This window comes from Carettochelys insculpta, chromosome 1 (genome assembly GCF_033958435.1).
Source record: "Carettochelys insculpta isolate YL-2023 chromosome 1, ASM3395843v1, whole genome shotgun sequence".
NCBI lineage: Eukaryota > Metazoa > Chordata > Testudines > Carettochelyidae > Carettochelys > Carettochelys insculpta.
The window spans coordinates 115,870,902-115,890,774 of NC_134137.1; the positions used below are offsets into that span (position 1 = coordinate 115,870,902).

The 19,873-nt window shown below is 42.2% G+C and overlaps 1 protein-coding gene across 1 annotated transcript in view; it reads left to right on the forward strand.

Annotated features, from left to right (window-relative positions):
* Positions 1 to 16,902, forward strand: part of TNFSF13B (TNF superfamily member 13b) — a 51,137-nt gene extending 34,235 nt beyond the window's left edge. The window contains exons 4-7 of the mRNA XM_074990003.1: positions 13,971 to 14,027; positions 14,991 to 15,103; positions 15,202 to 15,352; positions 16,458 to 16,902. Of these exons, the coding sequence (XP_074846104.1) occupies positions 13,971 to 14,027; positions 14,991 to 15,103; positions 15,202 to 15,352; positions 16,458 to 16,570 (434 nt within the window). The 3' untranslated portion in view covers positions 16,571 to 16,902. The remainder of the gene's footprint in view (positions 1 to 13,970; positions 14,028 to 14,990; positions 15,104 to 15,201; positions 15,353 to 16,457) is intronic.
* Positions 16,903 to 19,873: the final 2,971 nt, after the last annotated feature.

Sequence of the window (19,873 nt, forward strand, 5' to 3'; positions counted from 1 at the left end):
GGGAGGTGAGAAAAACAGCGGAGCTTGACTCCGGTTCTGAGCTGGAGGCAACAGCGGCGCAGCAGTTCCCCCTTGTTGTACACCATGGTTGCAGAGTTCATGGTGTTAACTTTAAACATACTGACCCAAACAGGACACTGATCCTTTGTCCAATGCACAGTCTGTGAGCATTGAACTTTGGGCATATTTTTGGATATAGATCACAACGTGCATCTCATAACTGAACCAGCTCTCTATAGCGAATACCTAAATTCACTACAGAGCAGTAAATTCACATGATTCAGAATTGTTCAGAAGCCTTTTTTATTTTTATATCATAATAAAGTCACTTTTCTTGTAATACTTGCCAGTTTCCGCATGAAAGGGAGAAGTGGTGGGACAGCTTCATAGCCTGTTTGGGGAAGTCTAAGTTTTCGCAGAGAACTGCTAATTTTTACCTGTCAAAAGAGATGGAAGAAAAAGAAGCCAACAGACTACAGGCATTCTTGCTCAGAACATTCTCCTTTTAAAATATAAATGCTTCTGTGTTGAAAAGGTGGTGCTTAGACTAAAGTTTTGTTATCCTCCTGAGTCTACTTATGACCCACAGAGTTATAGGCATATAAGTGCGTTAAGAGTTCAGTCAGGGTGCTGTTTATTAAAGACTCAGTTTTCTTCATATTACACTAATTTAACTAAATGGGCATTGTAAATTGACAAAATCAGTGCAGCTCCCATGTGGATGCTTTTAGTTTGACTGGAAGTTGATGTAGTCTGATTCAATAACTGATTATTTAAATCACGGCAATTTGTATCTACATTAACCCTAAGTCAGAATTTAAACTATCAGCCATAAACACATCGTAAGTAAATGGAGATGTTTTGTGTAACTGAAATTTCATTATCAGAGTAAAGCCAAAGTTATCTATTCACTTACTTTCCCCTGAGTTTCCAAAAAGAAAACACTGTGTTCATTGAAGAGCGAATCCAACCTAATTTAAACTTGTTGAATTCCATTGTCTTATTACATTTGACTTAATGGACTTGAGATCAGGCCTTTAATTTGATTAAGGATTTTATTAAACTATCATTAGTTTTTCTTTGTATTACTATGGTTCCTAGAAATCTCAGCCATACACCTGGATCCCACTATGCTAAGCTCTGTATGTAACATAGAACAAAAAGGTAGTCCCTGCCTGAAAGATCATATTATCTAAATATAAAACATGAGACAAGAGAATGGAGACAGACAGAACTGGTCAGTATGTTGGACAGTGGCCTCAGCACACCAGTGGCCTAAAGCTTGTCAAGTTTTTTGGTAGGCATCATTGCAAAAGAGAATTGTAGGGAAAATGTGGAGGATAAAGAGGTCCCCTTGTGGATGTTTATGGGGGAAATCTCCCAGGCGTGAGAAGCAGCATGGGAGAAAAAGCATGAAAATACTTGCACTCTTGGCCAATCAGAGGTGTGAGTTGATACTTTGATAACAGATGCAAAATGATAGATAAAGTATAGGTAAGCTGTGAAAGGCTTTGAAAGTAAAGTGAAGTGGCTTACGTTTGATGCACTAGATAAGAAGCAACAGTGAGGGGACTCAGTAAGGGATGACGTAGTCCAAGCTGCAGTTTAGAAAAATTATCTTTACAGCAGCATTTTTTCCTCAAGGCCAGAAAAAAGGAGTTTGCAGTAATCAAACCACAAGATGGTGAGACAGACGTTGTAGGGGTGTGGATGGATACGAACAGTTGTATTTTAGAGATGATGTGGAGAAGCTTTGTGCTTTTTGTGCAGCCATGTCAGCTCTTACGGCATGTCACCAGAATCATTCGTCTACCATCCTTGTTTTGCTTAAACTTTTAGTATTCTGCTGTGCCTAATGCTTAAACAAAAGCAAAACCACATGTGTCAGGTACCAGCTTTGGTAAATGTAATTGGACTTAACACTCTGCAGACTATTCACCCTTCTCTGCCATATGGCTGTGGTGGCTTATTTCAGTCCCTCTTCAAACATTATTTGGAGAGAGCGATTGTGCTATTCTTTACTCAGCTTTCTTCTGCAGTCAAAATTCAGGTTCCTTTTCTTGAAGGTGTCCACCAGCCAGTATCTCTAATTTACCAGTCTTCACATCCAGTTTGTTAGCTTAAGTAAAGACAATTTTTGATTGGCATAGTATAGAAAATAGAATCCCATAAAGCAAAAATTGATTTAAAAGAACAAATATACTGAGTCAGATATATTGCTACATAAGTGTCGCAAATGAGACCCCACAATTTGGGTTACAGAGCACCAGTGAAATGAGTTGAAAACCTGGTATGTTCAAGTCCCTTTGTTGATCACAGGACTGTCGCTATGTCCATTTTCCAGTCCCAAAGGTCTGCATAATCTGCAGGAATTACACTGAAACAAATCTCTCTTTAAAGAGATGTCAAAAAGAGTCAGGTGCCAAAATAAGAGGCACATCTTCGTAAGCATTGTCCCTCTTCTGTCTTGCACATGACATTGCAATGACAGTGCTCCAGTGTTCACTAAGGTTACGTCTGCACTAGTGAGATGTTTCAGAAAAGCTGGTGCTTATTCGAAAGATCCCGCAGAGCATCTACACACACAAGGCATCCTTTCACAAGTAAATTGAAAAAAATGCAATGCTTCTTTCAGAGACGCTTTTCTGGTCCCGGATCAGGAGGACTACCTTCTTTTGAAAGAGTCTTTCTTTCAAAAGAAAGCATGTGTAGATCCCTTCATGGGCCTGCCTTTTGAGAGAGGGGTCCTCCAGGATGCAGCTGGTCTTAAAGCAGAGGGGCCAGAGTAACCAGGAAGGATGGTTTGTGTTCATGGTGCCAAATCCTCTCACATTGAGTCATGACAATGGTTGTCGGTGCAGATTCAATCTTCAAGTCCTCCCACATTTTGGTGCCACCTCAATTCTTCTATGTCCTGAACCATTCTCTTGACTGTGTCAGTCATTTGGAAGTCATAAGCATATGCTTAACCATAAGCTAAAGTAACTTATCGGTAATATATTTTTGAATATATGTTTCTAATGGTCTCATATTTTACTTTAACCCTTATGAGGTCATTGCCTATCTTCTTCTCGGTAGTCCGTTGTGTCCAGCAATGACGTTTTGAGTTTGCACAGGCTCATTGGTTGTGGACTCGCATGTGGCTGAGAAGTCCAAGCCTTGAACAACAGGGGCTTTCACAGTAGGAGCAAGGAAATTGTCCTGGCTCTGTCTGTGTGGCTGCTGCTGTTGCTTTCCTTCTTGCATGAACATCAATTAGGCGTATGCATTGCTGCACTTTGAAGTTGTCATGTGTGTCGTATGACAGCACGCCAGCCTGTTCAGTCTTGTACATGCTGCTCTAGCTGCTTTGGCTTTAATCCAGCATGAGCGATGTTGGCCTTCACGCAGTCTTTATACCTCTTTTGGGGTCTACTTTGATTCCTTTTGGCCATAGAGGAGTTGCTTAGGGATTCTTGACTCCTCCATTTGTATGACGTGCCCTGTCCAGCGCAGCTGGGCTTTCTGAATCATGGCTTCAGTGCTTGTGGTTCCTGCTTTGCCAAGGACTTCCAGGTTCATGATTCTGTCCTGCCATGGAATGTGCAGCATTGAGCTCAGGCTGCATGTGTGGAAGTTCTCCAGCAGTTTCACATGTTTTCTATGCAAGGTCCAGGTTTCACATCTATACAGGAGACTGGTCAGGACTACAGCCTTGTACACTTCCAGTTTAGTGGACTGTCGGATATTGTGCTGATTTAACACTCATGCTCTCAGACGTGCTAATGTCTGGTTGGCCTGGCAGATCCTGGCATTGATTTCTTTGCCAAGGGAGCCATTATTGTCTATCACACTGATGAGGTACTTGAACTCTTCCACTGTTCTGAACTCTGTTCCTTCAATAGAGAGTGAAGCGAGGAGAGCAGCAGATCCTGGAGTAGACTGTCAACCTCCTCTGTCAAACCAAAGAGGCAAGTGGCTTCAGCCAATTGATTGATGATAAGCTGGAGATCAGATTCCTTGTGTGCCATAAGTGCACAGTTGTCAGCAAAAAGGGCTTCAAGGTTGAGCCTCTCAAGCATCTTGGTTTTAGCATTCAAACAATGAAGGTCGAAAAGAGACCCATCAAGACTGTACTTTATGTAGACTCCATGGTCCAGGTTCCTAACTGCGTGGCTGAGGACACACGTAAAAAAGAGGTTGAATAATACTGGGGCCAGCACGCACCCTTATTTCATGCCATTGGCTATCTCAGATGGATCTGAGGACTCGCCATTTGAAAGAACAAAGCCAGTCATGTCATCGTGAAATAGGCGTATAAGATTAAGAAATCTTCTCGAGCAGCTGAATTTTGACAGGATGATCCCCAGGGCTTCTCTGTTGATGGTGTCAGACGCCTTGGTCAGGTCCAACACGATGGTATATAGATCCAAGTTCTGCTCTATGCACTTTTCCTGGACCTGATGAATAGCAAAGATCATGTCAATGGTGCTGCGGCCTGGGTGGAAACCACACTGGGCCTCTGGAAGGTTCTCCTCTGAGATGCTGTTGGTCAGACGGTTGAAGATGACTTGAGCCAAAATCTTCATAGCAGTAGAGAGAAGGGAGATGCCCCAGCAGTTTCCACGGTTAGCTTTGTTGCTCTTGTTCTTGAACAGTGAGATGATGGGGCATGTCATCTTCCCAGATGCTGGTCAAAATGCTGTGAAAGGCTTCAAGTGACACTGGTTCTGCTCCCTTGAAAATTTCACCAGGGATACCATCCATCCCAGGGGCTTTGCCAGAGCTGGTCTGGCTGATTGCCTTTTTTGACCTCATCCATGGTAGGGGGCAGGTCAAGACTGTCTATCAACAGTTTCTAAGGGATCTGGTCAAGGGCTGTAGGGACAATAAAAGGAGGGCCTGTTGAGAAGGTTGCTGAAGTGCTCTCTTCACCCATCATTGCTGCTGCTCTTCTACCTCAGGAGGGTCATGCGATTTGCAGAAAGGAGAGATGTAGTACTTGTCTTTGATGGTCCATATACAGCTGTGATAGCACTGAAGAACATATTGGAGTTCTTGGTGTCAGCATAGTATTGGACGTCATCACCTTTTCTCTCTCAACACTCATCTTGCATTTTGCAAAGTGCAGTCTGTGCCTGACTCCAAAGGTGCTTGAAGCGGTCATGTTTGGAAATTGACAACTGATCGTTTTGCAATAACAGAAATGCATTCTGTTTTTCCTCTGAGATATTCATGGTGGTCTCATCATTTTCATCAAACCAGTCTTGGTGAGCTCTCTGTTTTAGTTCTAGCGTTGACTTGTCTGACTCCGTTGACAGGGTTTTAAACTGGTCCCACTTTTGTGTTGGGTCTCCAGTCACAGATCCATGGGACGTCAGTACATTGCCAAGGCGGGCTGTGAATTGCTCATGGTGACCAGTATGTTGTAGCTTCTCAATGTTGAAGGAGGGTCTGACAACCTTGAGCTTCTTGCTGTGCAGTGGTGTGATGTGCAGCATAAGGACAGATCTGACAAGTCTATGATCAATCCAGCACTCAGCTCCCCCAATGGCTCTGGTGATCTTAACATCATGAATGTCCCACCTGTGACTGATGACGTAGTCTATCAGGTGCCACTGTTTTGATTTTGGTGGCATCCATGTGGTTTTGTATTTATCAGCCTGCCTGAAGAGAGTGTCGGTAATCGTCAGATCGTTTTCTGCACACAAGCTCAGCAGAAGGCGGCCATTGGCAATCATGTTACCAATGCCGTGATGCCTCAGCACCCCTTCTTAGTTCCTACAGTCCTTGTTGATTCAATCGTTGAAGTCACCCAACAGGAGAAGCTTGTCACTACGAGGAGTTGCTTTTGCAAGATGGTCAAGGTCCTCGTAGAAACTCTCTTTTGCTTCATCACTGCTGGTCAGAGTGGGGGTGTAAGTGCTGATGACTGTAACGTGTTGAGGGGGAAGTGGAGCTTGATCAAACGCTCACTGATGCAAGCAGGTAGGTCAGGAAGCTGGCGTAGAGGTGATGTCTTGAGGGCAAGTCCCACTCTGTGGATTCTGTCTCCGTTTTCTGGCCTACCTTTACAGAAGGTGTAACCTCCTTTCAATTCGCAGATGGATCCTTCCTCTGCCAGTCTGTTCTCTCTCAGGACGGCTATGTCAATGTTCTAATGTGGTGCCAGTTCTCTTGCTATGAGGGCTGTTCTTCTGTCAGGCGTCATGGTTTTCTCTCTTTACAAGAGGGTGCGAACATTCCATGCTCCAGATATTTTTCTTTTCACTGTTTTTCAACCACTGTGAGGGTAAAACTGCCAGCTGTGGTATGATGGCCAGTTTGGTTGGGACAGCAATTTTTGGGACACCTTTTCTAGTCCCCTCCCTTATTTGAGGCCGACCAGCGCTGCTCCTAAAAAGGCCTGTTCAGTTGCCTGGGATGTTGCTGAATTCCTCTGTTGTCCAGGGGTCAGAGTGGAGTGACCAAAGTCAACAGGCCACCTACATACAGGTTTGGAACTACAACTCCCAATGGTCATCTCGACTTGTTGCTTCACTTCTCCCCACATTGCCATGGGACTTTTAAGTAAACAGGAGCTGTCGAAGGGTAAAGTAGACTAATTAAGTAGACTGATTTGAGAGATGAGAACATGCAAAGAACCTGTGTGGGAGAATGTTTAAAGTGGAAAAATCATTGCACAGGGGCAATTCCACTCTCTCAGCCTCAGAAGCCTGGTTCCAGTGCTACAAAGAGTCATCATGGCTGGAGACTTCCTAGGCTGCAGTGGATGGCTGTGCCATCTTTGGTGCCTTGTCATGCCCTTCACTTTCCACAGAACATTGCAGAGCCGCTTTCCTGTTCATTACGTCTCACTGTTGATATCATCCATCCAGTCCACTGAAGCCAACTTCACATGCTGGGATAGGCATGTCCCTATCTCACCAAAGGTTTCAGACCCATCAGCTACCCTCACCTGGTTTAGCCCTCCTGTTGAAGTGGTTTATCGGGGTGTGGTTGCTGTGCATGTGACAGCTGAGTGCCCGGTGGGGACCAAAAGAGCACGAACTGCCCCTGAAGAGATACACGTCCCCCCTACCAGAGGTGCTGTCTGTTCCTGGACACCCCATAGTTCTCTGATAACTGCACTAGTTTAATAAAAAGTTTAATATTAGAAAAGGTCATCTAAAATGTTGTGGTGTTGGCATCTCTTTATTAGGCAGTAGGTAAAAGACCATATTTTAAATTTAATAAGAATCTAGTTTTGGTAATTGATGTTGAATATTTTGTTCAAACTTTATTAATTTAAGATAGAAAAGAAAACTAATTCATGTACCATCATTCATCTCATATACCCAATCCAGCAGTGGAACTTCTTTTCGTTTGCTCGGAGTTCAACATGTAAAAATGGCCACACCGTAGAACTTTGCTTCCCATGAAGCACAAAACAAAAATGAACTCATCACAAATATAGTCTTTTAAAAGTTCATTTTGGAGGATGCTACTATTACATTTTTATAATATAATATAAATGGTGCTAGTACAATATGTACTTGTGAAAGTTAAAAGCTCAAGTAGCTATGAACAAGATTGTTTCCAGCAGCATTTCCAAATATAGCCATATGGCTGTCATTCAAAGCCAGAACTCTTGCTGTACTGAGTGGGAATTAATAGATTATTGCAAGGAGTACATATAATTAACACCCAGACAGGCAAATCGTCAAACTATTTATGACAGAACAGTATCTTTTTTTCTGACAGAGGACAAGATAGTGTCTTCAGCACACCTGAAAGTAACTCCATATTAAACATTATGGTTCGATTTGTTTGTTATGTCAAAATGCTTTCTTCTAAAGATATGTCCAGGAATAAGAATGTGGTTTTTGATAATCTGAACCAAATTATTAGTCTCTGTGTGCACGAAGGTTTCATTCACATGTATTGTGTTAGTGAGTCTGTATCTCATTTCCACCCGTGAGACTCAAAAATAATTGTGAGGCCGGAGGAAGATAAGGAATGTCAGAATCAAGACCCTTGTAATTTTAAGCTTCAGTGAAGTTTGTGGTTGTTCTGTGAACTGATAGCAAATATTTATTGTGATGTACTGATAATTCTCAAAAAGTACCTACTAAAATTTCCCTAACAAGACGCTTGGCCTCCCTTTTAACCACAGAAAATTTCCAAATAGTTCAAACCTCAGTACATCACCATGATTTGGCATACAAATCAGCAATTTCACACCAGCAACTGTCAAGCCCTTCTGCAGATGCCTGTTTCCAAACTAAGTAAATAACAGCATGCAAGCTTTAGTGTTAGTTATAACAAGTTATCACCTTTTCTCTCTTCCCCTAGCTACTCTTGTCCAACCTTGCCAGAAGAAAAACATGTGGAAACAGATGTGGTTTAATTAGGCCACCGCTGCGTGCACATAAAATATTTGGGTGAACTTGGCAATTGTACAGTACAGGACATCATCATTGCTTAATATTTTCCACATAATCCTCATCCTGGCCCAGCCACCCCTTACCTGTGCCCAGCCACCCTTTGCTTGTAGGGGGTAAAAGGGAATTATAAAAGTTTGAAACAGGATACCCAGCCCCACTTTCTCAACTCTGTTAAGGAATGCTTTTTTCCAGTTGTAGCCAACCAGGCTCGGGTTCCCCAGAAACGAGGCTGCACCCAGAAGGAGAGTGCTATATTTGGTTTGTTGAAAGCGCATGACACCCGCGACGGGAGCCCCGGAGACGCCACAGTCACCAGTGGGGAAAACCCGACGCGTCAGAGCTTCGCTCAGGGAGAGGCTCTGTAACAGGCCTCCTAACACTAGCTGATAAAGCTCAACTCATTAACATAAGATTGGCTATGCATTTCTTATCACTATCTCTTGTAGCCTACTGCCACTGTAGCCTGGAAGTCTTGGCAAGTGCGTCTTGTTGTGCAGTAGTTCCCATGGCAGTTATTTTGCAGCTTTTCACCTTGCACAGACTGGTCTGTTTAGATTCTCCTGAGGATTCACAGAGGGGTCGGACTGCACTCTCGACAGTTACAATGTCTTCTCGCACCCTACACCAGTTCTTTTGTGGTCCATGGTGTTTCGCAGACAAATCCCTTCTGTAAAGAGTACTTGCACTGGACATCTGCTAACAGTTTTGTATGCTAAGTTGTGGTATTATAATTAAGGCTGCCATTTAATCATGGGTATTTTTAATACAAGTCATGGACCAGTCATAGACAGTAAGCAAAAATTCACAGTCTGACTGGTCCATCACTCTATTGCAAATACCCCAACTAAGTCTTATTGGGTAAGCTGTTGCTCTGGGACCCCTGTGGGAGCGAGGGTGCACTGTAGTCTTTGGGAGCAGAGACTGGGGCTCGTGACACCCGCTGTTGAAGTTACCTTCCTGCCATCCCTGGAACTGCTACTGGGTGGCCACGGAACTGGTGGCTTCCTCGGGACTGCTGCTCAGCCTGACCACCACTGCAGTTGCTGGTGATGGGGGAGGGGGCATTCTAACAATGGTTGGTGTAGCTGTCCCTGGGGCCAACCACACTGGCTGCTGCAGAAATCAGAGGTGCAAGGAAGTTACTGAAACCATCACTTCTGTGACAGAGTCCTAATTATAGCCTAATACTCCTGCTCTTCCCCACTGTTTTCCAGACATCTTGTGAGGAAGGTGGAAAAAACCACCCTGCCTTGGCCACTGTTACCTTGCATCCACCAAAAGAAAAAGGGAGACTAACATAATGCCCTGGTTTTTGTTGGAAAGGTGGGTGCAGTCCTCAAAGTTCTACTTCTGGTCTGGAAAAATAAAAAGAGTTTGCTTTCATTTCTGCTGACAGCAATGTGAGTCAAAGAGGAAGCAACCACTCCTTGACCATGCAGTGTGAAGGGACTTAATTCAGGACATGCAATTCAGCATGAAAGATCCAATTTACTGCCTGGGTGAATCAATGCTGTGCATATTATGGGAAAAAGGGGTCACTCAAGATAGTCCCTTGTAAACAAATTCTAATGTGCAATGAATATGGGGATAAAATACTAGAAGAGAATTACCTAGAAAATCACTTAATATGCGGAACACAACACAGTAATGGTCAATCTGTTAAGATCCTGCAACAAATATTTCGTGAATATCTTAGCTATGAGTCACATTCCTTAAATACAAGTAAATTGTCCTTATCCAAGGATTAGTGTCTTTACTAGTTTGGATATCCAAAGTATTTATTGAAATGAGTGCCAGATTAACCAATTATAAAAATGTATATTAAAATTGTACATCAGTAGTTCAATCATTCCCTTCTGTGGCTGAGAAAATAAAGCAAGGAGTTCCTGTAAGAGAAATAAGAGGACAGTATGGAGACCCCACTTCATGTAGAAGTATACAGTATTCAGACATGTTTCATAACAGCAGTGGAGAAAATATGAGGCCCCTGGAAGAAAGAATGAATGTGTGGAAATTTTTTTTAGCACATCATCTCTCTAAAGATACCAGTGGGGCTAATGCTGGTATTTTCAAACCTGGACAACCCAAGGTATACCTAAATTTTGTGCCTAATGCCACATTTAGGGCACTTACATAAATAGGTTGTGTGATGGGTTTTTTTTGTTGTTTTGGTCAAGGTACTGAACATTGGCAACTCTTTGGCCTCAATGGGATTTGTTCGCGTTTGGTACTTCAAGCTACTTAGAACTGGTACCATAATCCTTATGTACCTAATTTGAGAGAGAGACACTTTTGAAAATTTCAAGAATTTAATATACTGGAAGGTTAAGTCCCAATTTATGAGATGCAGGTAGCTGTGCAAATAAGAAGTAAAATCATGGGGGAGGGGATATGATGATGATGTTAATATGAAGTCTCTGATCGTGCACAGATCTACACACAAAGCCAGTCTGTATTCCCATGTGTAAGAAACATTGCTAGAGCAGCAGCTTGCACTAGACTCACAGGACAGTCCTTCCTAGTGTTTTGGAAAATAAGCATGCATTGTTCAGCTGGGTAGGCCACATTCCTTTAAGTTCTCTCTGTGGCTTGTCAATGAGTCTGGAGTCTCTAACTTCAGAATAGTCTGTTTAGCTCAGTGAACTGATATTACGTTCTGAAACTTGGTTTCTTTTCTTCAAGAGGTGTTCAAGTCAGTTCTTACAAGAAGAGCAGCTCTTTTCTGTGCAAGGTCCCAAGTCATTATGCAAGTTTGAATGCGCCAGATGTAACGTATGCTGTCATGATGATGTAATCCGTTTTCTTTAGTTATATTTTTAGATTACCATAACGTCATGCACATGACAACATTATTAATAATTATACTTACCATTTATTATTAGAGAAGCACTTGGCCCACAAAGTTAGAACTCTGATCTGAATTTACATGGAGTTTTGGGTATTCCAACAAGGGTGTTTGACTCATTCCAGTCCATTATTATTCTTCATATTTTTTCAGTATGTGTTTGGTGTTGCATGCTGAGTAAGTCATAGTTCCTTCCTGAAATAGATTGATAATTCATTCTTACTGGAACTAAAGTGGTGCTGAGGAACCACACTGATTCCCCAGAGGAAATAGTTTTCCTTCTTATTTCTTGTTTATCAAGTCTCTGTGGTCCTGATTCAGCAAAGTTTTTAAGGATGTGCCATGCTTTAAACATCTGAGTGGTCTCATAATGATAAAAGGGCAATGTATTTTGGTGGATCTGGGCCTGTTGTGCCTAAATTTTGAACAGAAAATGGCTGCTTTTGGTAATTCTGAAGTAGACTTTGGTGTCTTGCATGCTGCTGTGGTTTAAATTGTGATTTTAAATAAGAGGTTTAATTTGCCAGGTAGCATTTGCTGTAGCACCAGTGAACAAAACTATATAATCTTTTGCTTCTCCTTGTAAAAAGTAAATTATTATACTCCAAGGGATATAATCTTTACTGTCTAGGTGGGGAAAAAAGACTAGACAAACAGAAGGTTTTCTTTAATGGTTATAATTAGGAATATGTTCAGTATGATAATAGGGTATTTATATTTGTTATGAAAAAGTTTCTCAGTTGATATCAGCCATTCAGGTTGTTACTGCTTTAATAATTATATAGCAGTGACTTGGAATGATGAGTAGTTGTGTGGCATGGTACAGGTTGAACCTCTCTAATCTGGAACTCTAAGCCAGCAAACTTCACAATCCAGCATGATTTTAGTTAGCTGGATGACCACTTATAGGTGTGGCCAAGTTTCCTGTGGTCCCATAAAGTTTGTTTACAGCCACCAGTCCTGCGGAGTGTTCTGTGTTGTTATTTAGCTGTAATTTACCCCTTAAATGTCTTCTAAGAGCCCAGTAAGCAGTGGAAGTGTTGGTAATATGCTAGAAAATATTGACCTCCCATGGTATGGAAAATTCTCTTTTCCAGTACTGGTCAGGTCCTGAGGGTGCTGGATGAGAGAGATTCAATGTGTAGTAAAAAAAAATACAAGGCAAAATCTTCAGCAGGTACAAACAAGCATAGTTCACTTGAAGTTGATGGAGTTACGCTGATTCATACCACGTGAATATCTGATCCAGTGTATTTTACTATAAAAATCACCAGAACTAGCAGAGATAGAAGCAGGACCATGCATCTGACACCACATCATGTCTCATACCTTTAGAAGAAAGTTGCATATGCAAAGAGTCCAATTTTTCTAAAGGGTTGAAAGAAATTTTGTAGTGTAATCTACTGCATGGATTGGGAGCCAGTGAACAGTTAACATGGCTCATTAATAAAGACCTCTGATCTTAAAGGGAAGAATGAATGAATTAACTACAGTACCTTTTATCGAGGCATATATTGGCTGTTTGACATTATTGTGCAATGCCAGGAAATTTCTTTTTGCTCTGATTCGAAAAGCTGCTCTTTCGGTAAAGTGCTTCTGCTATGAAAGAAGAAATGAGTAGAAGTTTATGCTCTGTTTTTCCATGTGAGAAAGGCATTATTGTTTTAGCCCTTCAGCTTTTCTTTCTTATTAAGATAATTTTAGACTCTTGTATCTGATATTCCATAGATGTATGGAATACAGGGCCAAATTTTCTGTCCCTCTTGTAATGACTAATTCTTATATTGATAAGGGTCCCACTGATGATAATATCTTAGCTAGCATTTGTATATTAACAGCATAACTCTTCACAAAGCTTTTGGCATGGGCAAGTAAAAAACTTGCCAGAGAGATGAGATGTATTATTGCTATGTCTTGTTGTATGAAGGGAAGGTTTTTGTGCCAGTTGGTGTCTAGGTTGTGTGATCCAAGTCAAAAATGGAAAAGGAACAGGCTGATTGGCCAGTTAAGTATTAAGTGATGTATAAAATGTTGTCTAACTTATAAACAATCATACTATGTACACAGCTAATCTTGATTACATCTTTTTGTAACAAAATTAGATGCTGCAACACTCTGCTCTCTGGATCAGTAAAGTATTAACTCTTGCTTTTCTTCATTAGAATGCTTTGTCTTTTACTAAGAATTTTGACTAAAGTTTGGCTGTTTGGTCTCTTGAATTATTACTGTTTCAAACCAAAAAGGCTAGTCAAGTAACTGCCTATCACTTCATCTTAAAAAGATAGGACTGATCATGGAGCAGTATTAGTCAGCGTGGCAGGATTTGCCCACAGAGTTTATCCAAGTTAGGAAATGAGTCAACAAATTATCTGCCTCAAGAAATGATTCAACATATTAGGATGCTAGGAATCCAGATGAAAGACCAATGCTTTACCATAGTATTCAATGCTTTGAGTTTGGCTGCATGATCTCTGAATTTCTCCAGTGCCCTTTCATGTGAAAATCTGGTGACGGGTCTGCATATCTGACAAGTATCTGCTACTAGAAGAAATTGGGGACTATGGTTCCTCATCATTAGAATAGAATGTTTCCCTCATAAGTGTATTTATTACTTCTACCCTACCAAGATCTTAAATCTTTCTTTTAATTAATTTCTCTCATTTGTTTTCCTTGGTTACAAAGGAGGGTTGTGTATTTTTTCTTCTTCTTCTTCTTTCCAGTGCTACAGGCCTGTCTGCAACTGATTGCTGATAGCAAAAGTAACATCCAGCAAAAAGGTAACAGTCCCTTCCATGTACTCATATTTTCTATACAAGCTGCAGGCTAACAAGCACTACACTAAACCCTCAAGAAGCAGAGTTTTGATTTGTGCTTAAATCGCATTAACACGAGTTAAGTGCAGATTGAAACTGCCCCTCCTCGAACTCCTGGCTTCCCCAGCTGGAAGAGACTGACAAGAACGCAGCTGCTTGCAGCACAGTTTCTCCCAGCTGGGGAGACCGGCATGCAGAATCAGCTTGCAGTGCAGTTTTTCCCAGATGGGAGAAACTCTGTTGCCAGCAGCTGTGTGCCCCTTCACCCCCACTCCCCAGCTGGGAGAAGCCAGGGGCCACATAGGTGCTCCCCTCACTTCCCCCAGCTGTGCCCACTCCCGCATCCAGGGGAAGTCTGGGGATCTCCCTCCCCGCAGTTTATGCAAAATTTGATATACATGAAGGTTGTCCAAGATACAACCTCTGTGTAAATCAAGGGTTTACTGTATTCTGATTAATAAAATGAGTTAAAAAAAGTGGGAATTTTGGGTCTGGATAATTCTTCCACATCTTCTCCTAATTGAAATGGGAACATCCTCCTCTCTAAACTCTGCAGTTTTTTCTGGAGATCAGTGTTGTTGATTTTTGACCAAAGGAACCTACAGGGAACTAAAAGTGGAACCTCTCTGGTCTGAAATGATTTCAGTTGGCTGAATGTCCTTTTATCATGGACAAGTTTCCTGTCGTCCCATAAAGTTCATTTACGGCCACCAGTCCTGGCTCTGTGTTCTGTGCTGTTATTTAGCAGCAATTCATCCCTAAATGTCTTCCAAGGGCCCAGTAAACAGTGGAAGTGTTCGTAATGTGCTAGATAATATTGACCTGCCGTGGTCTGGCAAATTTTCTTGTTTGGCACCAGTCAGGTCCCAAGGGTGCCATACTAGAAAGGTTCAACCAATACCTAATTTGGATTTTTTTTCCTTCTAGATGACTCAAGCATTGTTCCATGGCTTCTTAGCTTTAAAAGAGGAACAGCTCTGGAAGAGCAAGGAAATAAAATATTGGTCAAAGAAACAGGTTACTTTTTCATATATGGTCAGGTAAAAGCATTCACTTCACGTAAACATTGGACTTAAGGTTCATAACATCCTTTTAGGGTATGCCTGAAGTTTGATTGATTTTTGTTTTTGTTCTTCAGGTTTTATATACAGATAAAACATTTGCTATGGGACATGTAATACAAAGAAAAAAGGCCCATGTATTTGGTGATGATCTCAGTTTGGTGACATTATTTCGTTGTATCCAAAACATGCCTCAGTCTTACCCTAATAATTCTTGCTATACTGCTGGTAAATATTAGTTTTTACCTTTCTTTACTATAAACAAAGCTGAACTGAACATAAATTATGGTGGTGCATTACTTCATATAATGAAAATTCAATGAATTCAGAAATCACCTTGTCTGTAAAAGTGTGGCATACTTTGGTAGGTGTGCAATTTACATATTTTTTTCTTATGATTGAAATTCCAGAGTCCAATTTTCATACTTAAATGCCCAAATCTGCATGTAGAACAGTAGCCATTTTAGACATCTGTATTCTACCTTAGTCAATCAAATTTGGACTTAAGTATCTTTAGGATGAAGTAGTCCGTATCATCCTAACTCTATGCTTCTAATAAAGAAGACTGTGTCTTATCCTTCAAGTAGAAACTGAGTTAGGCCAAAGTGGAATGTGTTTGATATTCCCATCAGAATGTTGCATGCAAGTAAATCAAGATATACACACCAATACAAGATTAATGCCTTTTATATTATGCTGTAAACATGTGCTCTCTGGGCAGGATTTAAAGAACCAGTGTTGCAGTGTGTCGCCCTATTCTACCAAACCTCTCAATTATCTTCACTCTCTAGATTTTCTCCCATTGTTTTGCAGGCTCTCTATGAATGCCTTCATCTGTATTTGTCTTGTACCAAGAGTCTGATATATTAACTGATGCCACAGTTCATTTTATATGGCATCACAACTCACCACAGTAAAAGCTGTTCTGGGACATGGACGCCAGATGGCGTTGTCAATATATGATGTATGTAGCAGGGAACTAATTAGAAAGGAAAAATTCTTTGCATAGAAATATCTTAGTAATTACCAGTTAGAAGACAAGACAAGCCTATTACAAGGCAAAGTATTGTGATTATAGTAACTTTGCTGAAATGTGGCACTAGTACTTTAAGAACAGAATGTAATGATTAAGGAATGATATTAAAATGTAAGGTGGAAAAAATAGAGGAATTTAAATGTGAGCTTCGCTTGAGTATAGGTAGCAAGACTGGGCCCAATGATTTTTTTTATTGCAAATGATGTGTTTAGTTAGTACAAAACACACTGAGTGCAATCTATTAAGAACTACCATATGTAAGACACCTATTTAAGGATATTCCAAATTCTTTTCCAGGTATTGCAAAGTTAGAAGAAGGGGATGAACTTCAACTCACAATACTACGGAGGAAGGCGAATATATCATTGTATGGAGATGGCACTTTTTTTGGTGCAGTTCGACTCCTGTGATGCTCTTCAGTTTTGCATCATGCTTATATCTATTCTCTCTTGATTTTTATATCATTGGAAAAAACAAATACAGACAGACTGAATTGGCAGCGCTTTTTTTTTTTTTTTTTTTTTTAAAAAAAAACCCTTTTCTTTGGTTTGATGAGCCTGCCCAAAACAGGAAACCCAGCAACCTTACTTCTGATGTCACTGTCATGTGAATTACCAGAATTATCAGTTATTTTAGGCGCTAGAAAAATAAACATACCAGTGGTTGTGCAAACATGTCTTACAGTTTTGAAACAACTAGTTTTCCATGAGGCATTACTTAAGGCCTCACTGTAAAGTTGGACCCAAAATATTTCAAATGAGATGAGGACCATTGTAATTAGTCATTATCCAGAAAGTACTGAAGTCACAAACAAGTCAACATAAATATTGCTCAGCTTCCTAATAAATTTTACATATGTTTCGTTAATTTTAATGTTAAAGGAGAAAAGAATAAGAATGAATAAATCACCAAAGAGTAGAACCTGCAGTGTATGAATATATACTATAGGAGAAATTGCTAAGTAATCTGCAAGCAACTATGAAACTGAAAAAGTATGACAGTTGTCCACCCTTGCTTGAGCACATCCTCTGAACTTTTGGAGGAAACTGAAATCAGCTGAGGAAACAGGAGCAGATGAACTGGGGTGTGGGGGAGGACATGGGACTGGGATAGGAAGTCCAGTGGCGGGGAGGGGTAGAATTGCTGGGGAAGGAGACAGGGATGAGAAGCCTGCATGGACACTGGGGGCATGTCTGTATTTACGAGAAGATCAGTAATCTGGAGGTTGTGGTTCAATTTAGTATGCCTACTAGGGACACGCTAAATTAAATGGTGAGGGCAATCCCATTGACTCCACTACTCAGTCGCGAGGAGTAAGGAAAATTGATGATGGAGTTTCTCTTGTCAACCTCCTGCTGTGGGGCTGTGCTGCAAATTTCACTTTATACATGCGTCTCCAGCTACGAGAACTGCAGCCACGCCAGCCCTTAAGTTGGATATATTTTGTAGTGTAGACCTGGCCTAAGACAGCTTAGTAGAGAGAAATGGGACTAGGTGGGGAAAAAGATGGGACAGACACCACCTCTGGGGAACAGAAAAAGTGGGGAAAGGGAGTCAAGCTTGACAGCAAATGGGCAGAATTGTCTTTCCTCCAGAGGCTCAAATAGAAGCCAAGATAGATGAATTTCATTCTTGCTTCATTGTATGTGAACCCTTTGTGACAGAATCTGGAATGAGAGCTGAGTGTACCAATTTCAGGTCGACTGTCTGAAAGCAGGGCAGACACTCCCAAATTGATTCTATATTCTATAATTAGATTTCACAAAGCCAGCAACAAACGTATGGTCCTGGCGCACTGCGTTCTAGCTTACCTTACAGCCGCTACCAGTTGCCTGAGACACTCCATCCTATCCTTCCACCCAGACAAATTCAACTTAATGAGGAAGGTTATTAAAAAACAGAAACTCAGCACAAATTCAGATACCCGCTCCAACCAACAGTATGTTTCAGATCTCACCAAACACTATGTTGAAACCAATTTCTTTAGTAAACCAAAAATTTGTTAACTAAGAAAAAATGAAAGGTATTGAGTAGTTAAAACAGGTAATGTATAAAACAGGTGAATCAAAGTTTAAGTCCAGAATAATAGCAGTGGCTCAGCTCCAACCGCAGAGTCTGTGGCTGGGGGCGGGGAGACCCACAGCCCTGTGGCTGGAGCTGAGCCCACCACGGGGTCCCTTTCTGGGGCACAGGGAGATCCTCAGTCCCACCCAGTCAGATCCCAACACTCACCCTGCAGCAACTCCCAATGCATCCTCCCCACCACCCAGTCCCAACATTGCCCCAGCCCACTCTTAACACCTACCCCCTTCCCTTCTGAACCTCCCTGTCTGCTGCAAGCTCTCCCCCGCCCCCCCCGACAGGTTCCTCTGCTGCAGCCGGGAGGAACAAGCTACCACCTCCTCCACAGGAGCTGTCTGAAGGTTTTAATCCTCCCTCCCACTCATGGCCTCAAACTGCCCCCAGCCTTTAACCCTCTCCACCCCAACAACCCAAGGTTCACTTACCTTTCCAAAGCAGCACCACCTGCTGCCAATCCTTTGCTGAGGTTGGAGCATTAGGAAACAGACACTTTTATATGTATTTTAATGGTAATTTAGTTGTCCCTCTTATGAGTTTTCACCTATGAGAAGAAAGTTGGGAACCAATTGTGCTCCTATAGCGAGGGACGAGTGTAGGTTCCATTCATTAGCTTTCAGGAAACTGGAAAAGCCACTCATCATAACACAAATGCGAGCCTCATTAAGCATTGGTGTGTGTATAATGGAAATCAAGTTACAGGTATGTGATGACAATAGCACTAATATTTATTTGAACTACTCTAACAGACAGCTGATTTGGCTTGATCCCATTATGACGTAATGTTGGCATTCTCTTAATTATCAGCATGAGTTAATGGGCCTGTGTCTACTGGTTCACTTAGCATCTCTTTGATATCCACATATAAGTGAATTAAGACACCTCTTTGAGGTTTTGAGGTTTGGAGAAAAGGGTGGCGTAGAAGGCGCAAGCCCTCTCGCGCATCTCCGCCGGATCCGTAAGAGGGGTGCCATCCTCCGCAAGGAGGCAGAGGATATGCTTCTTGGCACCCCTCTTTTTCTCCAGGGCATAGAAAAAGTGGGAGCCGCGGTCCATCTCCTGAAGGAGCTGGATCCGCGACCTCACAAAGGCCCCCTGTGCCTGAAGGGCATCAAGGGCCCTGAGCTCATCCCGCTTCTCCCGGTATGTGCTGCAGAGGGATGGATCTCCGGGGCTGGCGGCCAGGCGCCTCTCCAGCTCAAGAACCTCCCACTCCAGCTGTCCTAACAACGCATCTTGCCGTTGGCTGCCCCCTCCCGGTATATTCATGGCAGAAAAGCCGCGTGTGCACCTTTCCCAGATCCCAGCACCATTGCGCCGAGGGAAAGGCACACTGTTGCCCGCACCAGGCCAGCCAGAACTCCCGGAAGGATGCCACGAAGCCCACATCCTCCATCAGCTTGTTATTAAAATGCCTGTAGGCCGACCCCCGCTTCCTCGGTGAGAGGGAAGCCTTCATGGCCACTAAGTGGTGGTCCGAGAAGGCGGCTGGTGGCATGCTGGAGGAGTGGGCCCACGACAGATGGTGGCAAGAGACGTAGAGGCGGTCCAACCGGGAGTGCATGGATTTGTGGCCCACCAGCCGGACGTAGGTAAAGATGGTGTCCTCATCCGGGTGGTGGCTACGCCAGACG